At 39.1% G+C, this 16,373-nt stretch overlaps 1 protein-coding gene across 1 annotated transcript in view; it reads left to right on the top strand.

Annotated features, from left to right (window-relative positions):
- LOC105230709 (uncharacterized) overlaps positions 1-16,373 on the top strand; it is a 147,383-nt gene that overhangs the window by 103,208 nt on the left and 27,802 nt on the right. The window contains exon 4 of the mRNA XM_049451604.1: positions 807-981. Within this exon, the coding sequence (XP_049307561.1) occupies positions 807-981 (175 nt within the window). The remainder of the gene's footprint in view (positions 1-806; positions 982-16,373) is intronic.

The raw sequence follows: 16,373 nt of genomic DNA, 5'->3' as shown, positions 1-16,373 counted from the left end.
TTCTTGTAATGAATATTAAATTACTCGAATAATGTGGAGCAAGAGATCAAAGACGGTTCATTGGCAGGCATTCCTCGTAGTAAAAGCCCATCGGCGCTTGGGAGAAGCTTTGAGGGTACCGCTTCTGGGCCATAACATACCACGTATTAAAAGGAGCACAATTTAACTTTGGCTGTACATAGTCTTTCACCTAAAAAGAATAGTAATGAGGAGGGAATTCTGAACACTTTTGTGCATTTATTGTCGATGAAATTGAACCAACTTTACATATAAGTTACAAAAAGTAAGAGATTCCAAACGAAGCCAAGTCCTTCCTCACTTAGTCCTTCCAACGGAGTGGAGGTCTTCCTCTTCCCCTGCTTCCGCCGGCGGGTACTGCGTCGAGGACTTTCAGAGCTGGAGTATTTTCGTTCATACATTGACATGACCCAGCCAGTCCACAGTAACACTTTTTGGCGGGAGTTATTCTGCGTTTTCTTCTTTCCATTGGTAGTGTTATTACGTAGCGGGTCCCGAATCCAGCGCACAACCCTGTCGAAAATTCTAATTACTTTTCTATTGTAGACTGGGCTTATTGGCCACTACTCACTCATTAATTTTAGTAGAAGACAATATGAGAAAAACTTTTTATATTTGTGATCTTGAACACTCCCCAGTCCATTTCACCCAGCCTATTCTATATAACAGTGTTTTTTTTTCAAAAGGTGAAAATCATTTTAAACTACTGTTGACATTTGCTTTCTATCTATCTCCTTTTATACTAAATTCTCTTAAATTTTACTCTTTGTTTCCTTTTTTATTTTTAGCTTTCCATCTTTACTCCAACAAAACCGATGAGCGCGTTGAGGACGACACGCTGGCAGTAAAATACGAGGACGGGCGCTGGTCCAAGCCTTACTATGACTGCGGTGGTGGCAATATTTGGATGCTGACGTATACGGTGCCGTTTTTCGGCTACGAAAATGGAACATATCATTTCAAGTGAGTAACGGAATCAAATTCATCTTCGCAATTGAGTGCAGTATTAAAAATATAAATGAGTATATAGCACTAAAAAGAATTTATATGCCCATTAAAGCTATTTTGTAAGCTCTATAAATAACTAGTTCTTAGAAAGAGTTTTCGAACAACATTGATTGTATACCATTGTACAATAACAACAAATGCTTCTAACCTTCTTTCAACTAAAAACTTTGTACAACAAGTTGATTAATATTTCTGACACCGAGGAACTAGTATTCTAAATATAGCAGCAAGTGTATAAATAACTGGAATTAAATATGACTGCCGCAAAAAAACCTTTCCTTGCCACCATTTGCCGCAACAATGCAGAAACAATTCAATTGTCACGCAAATCTCATTTGAACGCCCAAACGCCTTCCAGAGCCGTCTAAAAAGCGTCAATTTAACTCGTGTTTTGCACGAGTTAGCAGTGAACTTTCGCAAATTCCAAACCTTCTATTAATTTTAATTAAGCCAACTTAGTTGTTGTGGTGTTTCGGGTGCGTTGCGGTTGATTGCGAATAATTCTTTTTTATTAAATTGCGTGCGCAACAATCCGCTTCGTCGGAACACTGCTTCATGTATTTAACAGATTGTTTTTGCAATTGCGCTAACCAAGCGCGCAATATGAAAATGACTGTAGAGTTAGTTTCGCAATTTTCGCAATTTTTTGTTGTGCTCGTTGGGCGGCGGGCACAGCGCTGCAAGCAACCAATCATTCACCACTTGTCCGAAGGCAAATAAAATGCATTTCATTCCGCCAGCAACTCGCATTCAAGTAGATTTATGAGTGGTGAGTGTGTGTGTATGTGTGTGGGTCACGCCGCTTCAATGACCAAGTTTAGACTGGCTGCTGTCATTGTGGGTCACCGGCCGCCCGCCGCGCACATACCAAATGCGCCATCATCCACAATAAAACTCGTCCGCAACAAACTAACTGGCAGAACTGCTGCCGGGTCCACGAACAACAAGCATCAAACAAAAACAAAAGAGTGGAATAGTAAAATAGAATTCCAAAGCAACAACATAATCACAAATCAAATGGCGAAAGCTGAAACAAAAATGCTGGAAAGTGGAAACTTTCACCCATTTGTAGTGCGCGTTCGCTCGCCCCGCCACCACCACGGCCGTTAAGCTGGCAGGCAGGCAAACAGGCAATCCGTCGCGCCGCGCGCAACTGTCAACGGCACAGTCAACTGCCAACCGCCAGGCTCTGTGCTCCGTCGCGCCCTGTTTGGAAACAAATTCCGACTCGCTGCGGCATTGTCGATGCAAAATGGATGTGCCATTCGCATTTGTTTCAGTCACCCACACCCACAGCGCTTCGAAATGATATCTAGCGCAGTGGAGCGCGCGCCTCCGCTTCCGTCGCGCTGATCTCGCTGCCATTTCCACTTTGTCTGCTATATTATTCACATTCGTTTAGATTGACACAAACTTGTTTAGTGTTGCTACTCGGCTTGGCGCCCCTTGAAAGCGCTGGCTGCATTTATTGCTTGTTAAAAGTATTTCTCTAGTTATATTCTAGTTGCTGCTGTAACTGACGATGACACTTGACTACGTTGAACTCCCTTGTTCCCTTAATGATTATTGCTGCCATTTTCCCTTGCCATCTGCTTACGGCTCGCAGCTTCTTCCATGGCTCTTCTCTGTTGCATATTCATTCGTCGTCTATCATCGGCTCGCCACTGCTGCGGTTGCCGCAACAGTTTGGCATTCGGTTGAAAGTTGCCATGTTGATGGTAGTGTTGTGTACAGCCTCCACTGCGTACTCCGTCTTACAGATACTGCGCTCTGTCTCAGCGTTACGCGCTCTCTGGCTGCCCTGTTCATTTATCTAGCACATCAGTGTATTTGCCAGATGCCACAAGGATACAGGAATGCGCGGAGTATAGCCGCCGTACAGTGTTGCAAGTGCGGTCAAAAGTTCTTTGAAGTTGTCAATAGTTTAAAAAGGAAGCTGTAAAAGCACCAGAAGCCATCACTAAATAGTTGCAACAAAAGTAGCCTCACTAGCGAATAGCCTTTTCAAAGGAGTTATGGAGTTCACGAACAAACTGATTATAGAACAAGGATTATAGCACCACATCAGAGAAGTCAATAGGAGACCTGTATTAGAAGCAATTAATCCGAAACTTTCCGTCCTTCTATATGGTGTAGAGCCAAGGATGATGACTACATCTAATGAGTCGACGTTACGAGTTTTCGGGAGAAACGTTCTGCGGAAGATTTATGGTTATCACATTCGATGGAATGGTGAGTTGTACGAGATATACGATGCCATTGACATAGTTCAGCGAATTAAAAGGCAGCTGGCCAGGTCATGTTGTCCGAATGAACAAAACCACTCCAGCTCAGAAAGTGTTCGACACACCATCCGCCAGAGGAAGCAGAGGAAGACTAAGGACCTCCACTCCATTGGAAATACCAGATGAGGAAGGACCTAGCTACACTTGGAATCTGAAATTGGCACCAAACAGCTCGATTTGGAGATTCCAAGTGTAGCCAGGTACTTCTCCACCATGACGACCGTAAACATTGTAATAATTATTTATGAATTTTTATAGAGCTGACAGCTTTTGGTTAGTTAGTACGGGCCTATATCAATTACATATACCGGACAGTCTTTAAACTATGACAGTACCCATTTTAGTCAGAAAAATCTTAATAAACTTGTCGTCAGTTTAACATCGCTTTAAGAAATTCACCACAAAACATTTTAGTTTGCGGTTATCCACATGCTCAAAAAAAAAAAAACGATTTCAGTCTTATGTGGTGAAATTCAAGGAACTCGGTTAATAATGTATGTTAGCTTTAGCATGAAAAGTCTACGGACAAACATTTCCACTAACTAATTATATTTTCGGCCGCAGCTTCCAGGAACTTGCCACACTGTGAGTCGTTTCACATGCTCGCTCATATGTTTACAATGGTAGCAACTGGCGCACTGAATTTGCTTTTGTAGAAATTAATTTTCAGTGGGTTTACAGTTGCAATATACATAGTTTCTATTTACAAATATTATTATATCTGCTAGTGAATATTGCGAAGGCAATATTCCAATTAGTATGTTCGGACCTTGAATAATACCGCTGAACCTGAATTGCTCGAAGCAGAGACAATTGCAACTTCAACATAAATATAACATCCGTTGTTTCATTGGCGAACTTCTGCAAAAAGCTATTCGGCAATATTTAGGATAGGTTAGGTTGGGGTCGATAGCTGATCTAGAGGTCGCATATGCAGTTCTTTGTGAAGCCATAAAAATAGAACTCGTATAGTAACGTTGATCTTATAAGTCAGCAATGCACCTCGTAGCTCATACAAATTTGCTTACATATTTAAAATCTATAGCTAACAGGTCGATGGTGTATTTGAAAATGTCGGCATCCAAATGTTTAGATCTTGATATCGCAAACGCATGACAATAAAGAAGGAAGTGTTGAGATGTTTCTACCACCATACAGCTTCTGCCGCTGTTGTGCTGTAAGATTTTCAACCTTATAGCTTGGCCGCCGACAGGGCAATGGGCGGCCACAATGAGGAAAAGGCTAAAATTACTAAGGGCAAATAGCTCACTGAATCTCTTATAATCGACCTTAAGACAAAAAGATCTTACGACATCGTATGAACCAATGGTAGCGCAGTCCTCACCCTACGAATCCCAGCTACTCTGAGATAGAACTCATGAGGAAAGGAGAGCACCAATCCGTACCCATTCTACTGATAGCGGCACTAGTCTTATCATAAAGGACTCGATGTTATTGTAAACGAGGTTAGGCACGGTTAATGAGTTCAAAGCTTGTTTTGTCACCATGCTATCAGAGTGGATATTACCTCAATGGAGGCTTTGGCTTGAAAAACACTGCAATAGTCACGGAGTCTAAAGCTTCTGATAATATTCCCCTTCACTAACTACAAGTACTCTCTCTCAGGTATGTGTGGTGGCGGAGAAAAAGCCTCCACAGTTCGGTTTTGCGACTACATCATCCAAAAGATCCGGTATAAAATTAAAGTGTGCAAGGCATTCGGAAAGCTCATACCCCTTATGGCTATATCTATGGGCGCTATATTTTCCAGTGGAGTGGACCTTAGTGCACTAAGGAAGCTGATTTGCAGCGCTCGTTGAACTCTCTTTAGCTTCCTTGTAACTGTAGTATTTTCTACTGATCTCCACCACATAAAAACCCCATAGAATATAATAGGCTAGACTATGTGGTCGTGAAGCTAGAGGACTATTTTCGGTGAGAGACCCCACTTTCTCTGATGGAAGATTCAAAAACGTTTTTCTTTGGTATATAGAGTCATAAGCATAAAATATTATTTTTCCGTTTATCGTAGTTAGCCTTCAAAATCGAAATATTTGAAGTAAATATTGTAAGTAAGTTCGAAAATCATTATTTTTTATTATAATAGTAAGTAGTTACCAGTAAAACGTAAAATATGGGTATCATCTACCTTTTTCGCTTCTTTTATTGTAAAATTTTATGGTTAACTCATATATGGGTTACTCTATTTGACAAAAAAACACTTTCACCGTTGTAGTTTTCTATACTAAAGTCAAATTTGTTTTATATGATTCCTAAAAAATGGAAATTGCCAGATTTTCGTGAAAATGATTAAGTTTTGTTAAACTTTGACTGACGACGTTGGTGAAAAATTCTTGAAATCTCAAACGTTTATTTTATAAGATTAACATATTTCAACAGTTTGATGTCAGAAATTTAATTTTCGCAGAGTTTTCACATCAAATAATATTAAAAAATGTAATCTTTTTCTTCAAATTCAAGCGCAACTTTCGATGAATACCAAATTAAAAGAATTTTACTGGATTTTCCATCATCTTTTGCGTTTTGTTGTGGAATTCAATTCAAATTTATCCCGTTGCTTGTTTTTAATAATCCATTATGTGGCATATCGCAAAGTTCTTTTGTCTGCGGTGAAAGTTTTGAATAACAAGACAATAATATGATTTCGCGGGAAATGTTGTTGCAAGAAGTGGGATAAAGAGAGCATTCTGATGAATTATCACAAATTAAATACCAGGCTTTGCATATTCGTCAAAGTTGAACCTTTCTCTAAGAGTTGGCTGCGTTGGTTTAAATAAATGCCTGAAATACTCAGATATCTAACTTTCAAAGATATTTTATTAAGATGAACTTAAAAAGGGTGATTAAGAAATAATTTATTTTTACTTATTAACGGGCATTATCGAACAATATTTTGTGAAATTTCATTAGGTTCGTCAGTATGGCAACCAATTCTGGGCACTTAAGGAGAGGATCCAGTATTTGTTATCTCGCCACTGGTTGTGGGCAGGGTTGTCAATTTTTTAATTAAAAATTTTGTTATTAGAAATTAAATTTTTACTTTTTATGGGTATTTTATTGAGAAATAAGGATTCCTCTAATAAATAAAGGATTTCTTCGGGTAAATTTTGAATTTTAAACTCAAGCTTGGCACAATGAAAGCAGAAGCCAACAAATCAGCGCTTGAAAGCTCCAGTAAAGCATTTGAGGTTCGTTTTCATTAATTATGCATGCTTATTACGCCAGAGAGAACTCATGCAAAAATTAGCAAAACTCCCAGCCACCAGCGCAAGCTCATTAGACTAAATAATAAGGAAAATATTGGAGCGTCCTGGTTTCAGAAACGAGACAACGTGGCATATTTAATTGTCACTAGTGTGTGCTTTCGCGTTTAGAATTGCAATAGAAAGTGGCATGAGCGCTTAGCACTGAGCGTTCATAAAAACGCACACACCCACAAGCATGTACAGTTATGCATATATGAATAAAGCGTGTGCACAACAACTGCGCAGACAACAATCGTTTTGGAAACACAAACGAACGCCGCGATTTGAGTTTATACATAACGCATGTGTGTGCATTCATACCTGCGTGTGTGTGTTTATAAAGGACTGTGTGCGAGCACCTTTATTTGCGCTTTGCATTGGTTTCCATTACCGATATCTTTTGTAACCTTCATTGTTGTTGCTGCGCTAGAGCAACGCTACGTGAATTTCACAAGCTCCAGCTGTGCATAATTTCATTTGTTCGCGTCGCCGTGTCTGCGCCACGCGGCACAGGAGCACATTTATACGCAACACGCGAAACTTAATTTCAGCGTGAAGCAGGAGGAAGAGAGTGCGATTGTCAACGCTGTTGTTGCATGTGTTGGCGTGCGTGTGCTGTGGTGTGGCTGGCACGGAAAATGCAATTCAGAATGTTTTCAGCTACAAAGCAAGTCAATATTTGTAAACGTTTAGAATTGTTGTTGTTGTTGTTCGCGGTATACACATACAAACTGATGTCTGGAATAGCAGTATGATTGTGTCGTGCACTAGGCCTTAATGAGCCGGAGCTCTGTGCTATATAAGCCGCTTTCGGTTCTCGTCTCGTTTGCGTCTTTTCTTATTCCTTTAATGACTTCAATTCTGAATTTTAATTAAAGCATAATATTAACTGTATAAACTGATTTTAATTTAGTGAAAGCAAGCTGCACAAAAAATTACTACTTTCCTACAAAATAATGTTGCGATAAAACCAATTATAAGCGATGCAGAGCATGACTGTCGCGTGAGTGTAGCCAACAACGACATATCCTTGGCAGAAGGTAAGCCAGAAACACACTCACACACACACGGCTTCGTAACTGTAACGGTACATATGTTGGAGCTTCGAAAAGAAAGGAAATTCCAATTAATTACTGGAGGAAAATACAAACGATTGCGTGCGCATGGTTGCATTACTCATACGCCCGGGTGGCAGTGTTTGGTTATCAAGTAACAAGCGTGCTGCCACGAGCGTCCTGGGAAGATTTCTATATTATGGTCATTTTCAAACTAACCTTTACAAAAGTGTGCGGTGTATAAGCGACTGAGATGAGATTAGATTTAATTCATGTTAGACAAACTATTAGCTTGAGCAAATATTTATGTTGAAAATATTTTTTCTTCGGGGCAGGTAATAATGACAATATTGCTATATGGTAATTATGATCTCACTGCTTTCGCATGTCACTTTTACTAAAAACGTTGTAATCCTGAAAGGTATTTGCCTTCTTAATGCCAGAAAATACCTGCGTAGACAATCAAGACTTTTGTCACAAATAATACAATACTTCGTCAAATGGTTGGTTTTAACTATTTCGTATGTTCGTATTTTTAGAAAGATTTAGGGCTTACAAGTAAGTATTTAAACGAACTCGATATTTCAGTCTATCTACGGCTTCGCAGTTCTTCTGTTCGTCAGCCGGTTGGTACATAGACAAACGAGTCTTTTCGTTTGGAGATATCGAAATGAAATTTTTTTTTTGTTTTCTCACCAATATGCTGTTAATTTATCGGACTGATTGATAATAATCCAGTCCTGGTATAAAAAACTTTTTTCTTTGACGAATTATATTAACGCACGGACTATTGTTTAAGGTAGCGATATACACTAAAATGAAACTGTTTAGGTCGGATGACTGCACACTCGTACAAATAACCGGTCAAATTAAAGTCTTTGCATGGAAATTTTTGTTATTTATAAAGCGCATTATAGCCATTGGTGCATCTGAACTTAACACTTTTTTGTTAAAGCTGAGTTTTTCCTTGCTTATTCGAATCCCTCGATATCCCTGTGTATAAGCTTCCAGAAGAATAATAACATTACTCTATTCGAAATATTACCAGAACATTCTTTGACCGGACATTAATTACTTTATCATAACGTTGACTGAAAATAAAGATGATAAAGAGTCTAATTGTTTTCAGGTCCTTAATTTTTGTCTTAGTTTTCATCTTACATACTTATACCAGAGTTAATCTTGCTTCCTTAACAGCAGCCTGAGTGTTCTATAAATTGATTTGGTGAGCAAAACACAAGCGAATTTAAACTAATTCAGTTCCAAATTAAACTTGGCGCAGCAGTTGCTCTTATTCGTAAATAAAAGTAGCAATTGTTCGAAAGAGGCAGCTGTTCGGGGCTCAAATAATAATGCTGCAAATAAACATTTCCTCAAGCATAAACGAGTCGCTATAAAAACAAGTTGGCAAAAGTTCAACCACAGCGCTGGCCTCAAATTAATTGAATCGAACACCTTTTTCTTTTTGCTCAAAATATATGATACTTTATACACTTGTATATATGTATGTGTGTGTGTTACTTTGGCCTACAGCTGCACATTTAATTTTGTTTGTATGTGTAACAAAATCGCAACAACAAAAGAAGTGTAAGCCCACTAAGCAAATAATGTCCAGCATTAATTTTGTTTTCCGCCAACAGAAAGGGTTGGGAAAAACTTTGTAAACTTGCAGCGAAAACAAATACGTGATGTCATGCCAACCATGCGGCGGCTGCCAGTATGTGCGCATGTACACACACATATATACATATAGATATATATTAATATATACCGAAGCAAAAAAGTGTAAGACACAGCTAATGCACTCAGGAGTTTAAAGCTCGCAGCGCAGTCATGCGAGCAGCACACGATACAAATGTCAATAACAACAGCGAGTTGAGACGACGAGACTGGCTCCTAAAGCATAAATACCGTGTGGAGCGGTGGCAGTGGCAGCAAAGACAGCGCTACTCATCGAAGCGGCACGCTCACCACACTAACCTAACTTAATTAGTCTGCCTGTCCGCCTGGCTGTACGTCCGTCTAGCGGCTTGTCCAACTTGCGAGCTGTTTAAATGCGTCCATAAGTTGCTGTGCTCGTATGTATCGTGCTCTGATAGTAACTAGCCGCTGGCTAGTGTTGATATGGATCGGCTCTTCCGCCTGCGGCTGGCTTGTAGCGAAGTTATTATACATATTTGGGTGCGTTAGAGTGCTCAATTGACACGGGACTTGAGATACCGATATTACGGGTTTATAAAATATGTTAACGGGACTGCTTCTGGTTGAAAAATCGAGCTTGCTTATTAATTTCTCTAGTACTAGTTTCATAACTAGTTCTTTTGACGCCAAAAACATTATCTAAGTATCTGCAACTTTACTGGAAATATCTCCAAATGTGAAGAAAGAATCCCGTAGTCTCAATCTCGCATTCGTGAGTTGGTGTCACTTTACAGCATTAGCACTCTCAAGGCATCACATCCTTAACGCGCAACTAAGTGGGCAGTTGGCCCTAAATTTTGTTTGTACTTTCATTTTCATTTTCAGTCAGAGTTGCTTTTTACTGCAACTTTGTTTGCCACAGCCAACGGAAGTCAAGCGAGCACCTTTGTAAATAATGGCTCAGTTTACTGTGGACTGGCACATGACGTAATAGAAATAAAAGTGCAAGTTAAATGCGCTTTTAGTAGTTGCTTCAATTAGCTGTTACATAACGGAGGTAGCAAGGTAAATATTTACTACAGAATTTGTCATTTTGTCTTGCGAAATGCATTTTATGTGCGCATGCAATTTAACTTTTTGCTTAATTTTGTTTACGCTCAGCTATTTTAGCTTTCAATTAGCGAAGTAATTTAGTTTTTTCTGGATTTTTCATTGTTGCTTGGCGACGTCCTACACCAAAATTTGTGAGTTTTACTCAGCGTGACTGTTATGTGTAGTAACAACTAAAAGTTATCGATGTGAATGTTTCTCACCAGGCTAATAAATATCAAAATAATTTGAATGAAGAAACTAACTGATTTACGAATGATTGCTAATCCGAACAACCGTCCATTTGTCCGGCAATATCTCCATGTGACCGTACGTTTCTACTTCCAATCGTCCTATTCATCCGTCTCCTTCAATTCTTTCGACCCATTGATTAATCTATGCGTTCCTTTTCTTCTGTGGTTTAGATGTGCCGTAAAATTCTAATGCCTAAAATTTTAAAGTTGTAGAGTGATATGATAACGATGGCGATCAATGAGCACATCTCATTCTACAAAAAATATTTCCATTTCTTTCTTCTTATATCCTGAAAAAGGTATACTACTAAGAGCGCAAAATAGTAAGATCTTGTTCATAATTTTAAAGTTCTTAATTTATTCTTCAAAATCCATCTCGCGCCTCTGCAAGTAAACCCCCTTGGCATATACATATATACTTCTACCATAGTTTTTTCCAATCCTCGAAACAGTTGTTAAGTAGTAGCAGTTGATCGGCCCACAATTCAGGCCTCTTTTTGCGAAAAACTTCACGTACACGACTCATAACACTTAAATAGTACTTCTTGTTGACAGTTTGGTCCCTTGGAAGGAATTCGGAACATTCGTTATCGGAGAAAACTAACAACATAACCTTAATTTTCGACCTACTTTGACGGGATTTCTTCGACCTCGGCTGATCTCTGCCACAATATTCACTCGATTGATCGTCTGTTTCCGGGTCGTAAGCAAAGAGCCAAGCCTCGTCGCCAGTAATAATAAGTTTTATGGCATCCTGGTAAATAGTTGGAAAGCATTGTTTCACAGAAGTTAACGCGACGCTGTTTTTCGAAAAAATTAGTGATTTTGGAAAAAGTTGTGCTTTCACTTTTCTTAGGTCCAAATGATCTTTCAAAATAGTTTTCACTGATCCTTCCGATGTTCCAATGATGCCAGTAAGATCTCATCGTTGATCATCATTTGAATTTGACGGCCGTTCAGGACGTAGTTCGCCGTCAACGCGTTCTTGACTCTCTTCGAATAATTTGTATCAGTCAGAAACACTTGCTCGCGACAAATAATCATTTTGTACGTTTCGGCTCTCAAGCCTCTCGGCTAGGCCAGAGCCCACTTCGTACTTGCTTTTAAATTCATAAATCTTATTAACCCTTGTGTTGCCACCCGGGTACCCACCGGAGTGTATTTTGTTGAATAATATATCTATAAGATAACTACAACAAATTATGTTCATTTTTAATTATTTATTGATAAAAAATAGTGTATATAATAATAATAATAATTTTATTTTGCGACATGAAGTTGCAAAAAAATTAATGAATTTTTTGCTTTCTGCACAGTGAAATATAAGTAATAATTTAAGCAAGGAAATTTGAATAACTAAATTTTAAGAATTCATTAAAAATTTAAGAAAAATGGAAAATTAGTCATTGTAATGTAAACATTTAGAAATGTTCACCGAAAGCTGATCGCATACGGGCTTATCGCACTCAACGCAGGATTTCAGTGTCTTTCAGCGTTTGCGAATAGGCTGTTCGTTATAAATGTAACAAGATCCATCAACAGCTCCCCTCCCAGTGGCGCCTCGACATTTGTCATTTATGGTTACCACCTCTACTATTGGCCCTTCAAAGAAACTTTCGACTGGGATTTTGGTAGAGTGGTTTCGCATTATTTGCTGATTCGGGACACGCTCTTCGATCATCGGCATTGCTCATTCTTCTCACAATTGTCGAAGGAAAAGTCTTCGTCTGTTTGTTTTCTTGCAAAGCATGCTGTTATTCTCATAGTAGATGACATAAGCAGGTACACCTGCAATGTCGAGGATGTTGAAAAAGAAAGCCAGCGGCCATCTACACGTTCGCTGTTGGGTGGAGTACCTCGTACACATTTGATCCATGGTGTCAACGCCAGCTTTTGTTTGATTATAAAACAAAATCATTTCTGGTTTTTTGTGAGCTGCATCAGAAATTTCATAATCATAGTGCATCGTACTAATAAGTATTACAGCTTTGTTTTTCTTTTTATTTTATTTTATTCATATTTTATGTTTATTTTATTCATATTTTTCGCATTAAATTTTCGATAAAATTAAAAACCATCGTGGTAAATAAATCGTGTATTTATTTTATTTACATTACCTCAAAAACTGTGCTTTCAGTAACTCCTCCATATGCACACACGCTAACGAACTATCCACACTGACTGGAGTGACTCCAGTGAGTCAACGACGGAAACTTAACTATACCGCTTATATTCGTTTCACGGAATTCTGGAACGTTCCTGAGGTCCAAAGCAATTAAAAGAGCGACCTGTTTCCCCATCACTCGAATTCCACGCAACTGGCCTTCGCAAAAACGAGAAATTTACCTTAGAGCAGCGCGCGTTTTATTCTTGATTTAGGACTATGAAGGTGTCTGTATATAATTTATATGGTACATTCAAGTAGAAATACCTTTCTCAGATGTCAATAAAGAGATCCTGATAGAATGCACTCAATTATTTTGACGTATAACGCACTTATACGCACGAATTTGCGTACAGGTACCCGGGTACCCTGGGCGGCAGACAGTGTGATTTTTTTTAGCAACACAAGGGTTAAAAAAATCTTTATAAATCCAAAGGGCTAACTTCCAAATCATATTTCACTCAACAATAAATATCTGTGGGATTTTTAAGTAAAATCTCCGTATTTAGCATGAATGGACCCATGTGGAGACAGACGGCTGCGCGCTCTCACAATCATTCCAACACTCAGCAGCATTTAACGGTAGTTTGGCGATGTAAATTTGAATTACAACATAATTCGTGCAGTGTGCCAGTGTCCTGCCAGGACGAGTTAATGCTAGCCCAATTGGGAGACCAAATAACGGGCGTTGGCTGCCGCACAAGCGTCGCTAAGGCTCGCAGAATGCTTTCGCTCCTTCTGTGCGAAGCTCTGTACTTCTCTTTTTTTGTAAAAAATTTTTAAAAATATGTGAAAAGTGTGTTCCTTGCATTTTTTGTGCTCCTTTATTTTGTACTACTCATTTACGTACGAAAAAACCGTTATTCGGTTGTAATGCAATGAAATTATAGCCGCTGTTCACACACGCGACGTGGCATGTGGCATGCGGATTGCGGCGAAATTATGCAATGCCCTGTTTGTTGCCTCATTTGCTGAAATTCGCACAGTTGTCGTCGCCTCACACACCGCATACACAGAACTTAAACCGCGCCACAGCGACATTCGCCGAGTCAATCTGTCTGGTGGGCAACCGAGCAACTTGCATGCAAATGAATTTCATTTGGTTTATTTTTCTGATATTTTTCCAACTTCGTGTTGCGGACTTCACATCCCTCTCGCTTACACATTCGACTTTCGTTTCAATCACCAACTTCTTCGCAACAGTTTATACCTCATTTGCATATGTATGTATAAGAGCGTAGCGTTATGGCTTCGCATTGAGATTTCAATATGTTGAGTTTACTTCTGGCAATGCGAAATTTAATTTTCACAATAACCCAGCGCTTACATCCATGTGCACATACATGCTTATTTTATAAAATGTAAAGCCTGCCCAAGAATGTATCCTCATATGAATGGGCGTGTCTGTGTGTCGTGTTGTCGCACTTATTTGTGTAAACTTTCGCACGGATTTCGCAATTTCCATGCAGAAGAATGTCTCATTGCATTTCGTTATCCTCCGTCGGCCTTGACGGCAGCAATTTCTTTTCTCCGCATTTCTCGCTCTTCTTTAGTGTCTTGTTTGTTTATTGACAGGCAGTTTGCTTCCACGGCGCGGGCACCCGGCGCACAGTGGCTCGCCAGCAGCAGAGCATAATAAATAAATGAGATTTAGCGACTACTTACATTAATGCAATAAAACGCACTGATTTTCCACTGATCACGTCGCTTCACTTTCCCACTTCCCGCCTCGCTCACATCAGCGCACAGGCGAAGGCCACGGCAGCGGGCGCTCGCCCGGACTGCAGCGGCGCATTCGAGGACTCACGTCGCGGCAGAGGCAATTGCTGTTGCTCGCAGGATGATCACAGCTTGACAAGCTGATTGTGCTCTGCTTGCTTGTATTGTTGTGCAATTGTTATTTTTTATTGCCTCGCAAATTGGAAAATCTGCTGTTGTTTTGTTTTCCTCGCTGTTGCACTGCTGATTGTTATTTGGCCCGGGATTTGTATTGATTGAGACGAAGTTGCAGGCCATTTGTGTGTTAGTGAAAATCATTTCGAACTCATTAGCAGTTTAAATCGCTTGCTGTGACATGAAAATCTCCGCACATACAGCAATAATGTAGGCATTTGAGAATTACTCAGGAAGCAGAGAGATTCACATATACATCTTCAGTTCGTTGAGACCCATCATTAAGGCGAGACCTTGTTCTTCTCAATACTGCAATAGCATATATATTAAAATCAATATTGCATGGTACTCCATTTGACAGTTTTTAAGGCACAAGGTATTGTATTATGACCGTCGCCAGTGTCAGATGTCAAGCCAAAGTGAAATAAAGTTGTATTTTATGTTGAAAAGGAGCCACATATGACATGGTTATCCGCCAGTCGTTGATTGTTCTAATATCAATTACCTTTGGATCTGAGAACCAATCGAGGATTATCTCAAAATATACTTCAATCGAATGAATATCAAAAATAAAGATCTTGTAATGATTTCTCAAATAAATGTATGAGCTCTACACCTTTCATGGTGATAAATAAAGAGATTTTGCTTTTCCGTGCAACAGGTTGAAGTTACGCTCTCACAAATTACTAAAAACTGCATTTTCGCTTTCAAGTGAATGGGACATAAGATAAAAGTTACAAATTATAAGTTACCAAAGTGAAATCACATAAAGAGTAAGTTATATAACTAAAAGTGATTCGGAACTAATACATAAGCATTGTAATATATAAACAAGTAATAAATTATTTGCTACCTTAAATATTAAATGCGAAGTTTTGTTTGACTTTGCCCATCGGCCAATAGCAACTGATGCTCCTTGTGAGTATCTTAAGAAGTTTACTTGGCTCATCATTATTTTGTATTCTATGTGCTTACATAACTGCTTAAGTTCCCATAACAGTGCTAAACACACACTAACTTATTGTGCTGTCACTTAGTTGCTATTGCGAGCTGCAGCTTAAGGTGTAAGCACGCGCTGCGGTAAAACAAATGAGCACTACACATCTACTGCTATTAGAAGCTTATATAGGTAGAGACAATTACTAGCACGTGGCAATAATAGAGCTTAAGCTTCAATAAATCCCTTTCATGGTAACCAGGCGACAAACGCCCTCAACTCGAAGCACCGTTGATGCAGGAGCACCGACGATGAACGAGTATCACACTTGACTGCAAATAAAGTACAGAGGTTACTCAACAGTTCTCAACTTTGGACACATTTAGTAATATTTTCTGTAATCTTTATATTTTTTTCATACCCTGAAGAGGGTATGTTAAGTTTGTCACGAAGTTTGTAACACCCAGAAGGAAGCATCGGAGACCCTATAAAGTATATATATATAAATGATCAGTATGTTGAGCTGAGTCGATTTAGCCATGTCCGTCTGTCTGTCCGTCCGAACTAATCCCTCAGTTTTTAAGATATCGTTTTGAAATTTTGTATACGTCATTTTCTCTTCAAGAAGCTGCTCATTTGTTGGAACTGTCGATTTCGGACCACTATAGCATATAGTTGCCATACAAACTGAACGATCGAAATCAAGTTTTTGTATGGAAAACTTTCACATTTGACGAGATATATTCACGAAATTTGGTACAGA

The sequence above is a fragment of the Bactrocera dorsalis genome, chromosome 3 (assembly GCF_023373825.1).
Source record: "Bactrocera dorsalis isolate Fly_Bdor chromosome 3, ASM2337382v1, whole genome shotgun sequence".
Taxonomy (NCBI): domain Eukaryota; kingdom Metazoa; phylum Arthropoda; class Insecta; order Diptera; family Tephritidae; genus Bactrocera; species Bactrocera dorsalis.
Note: the sequence above shows the minus strand (reverse complement) of the source record. Positions and strands in the feature narration are given on the sequence as shown.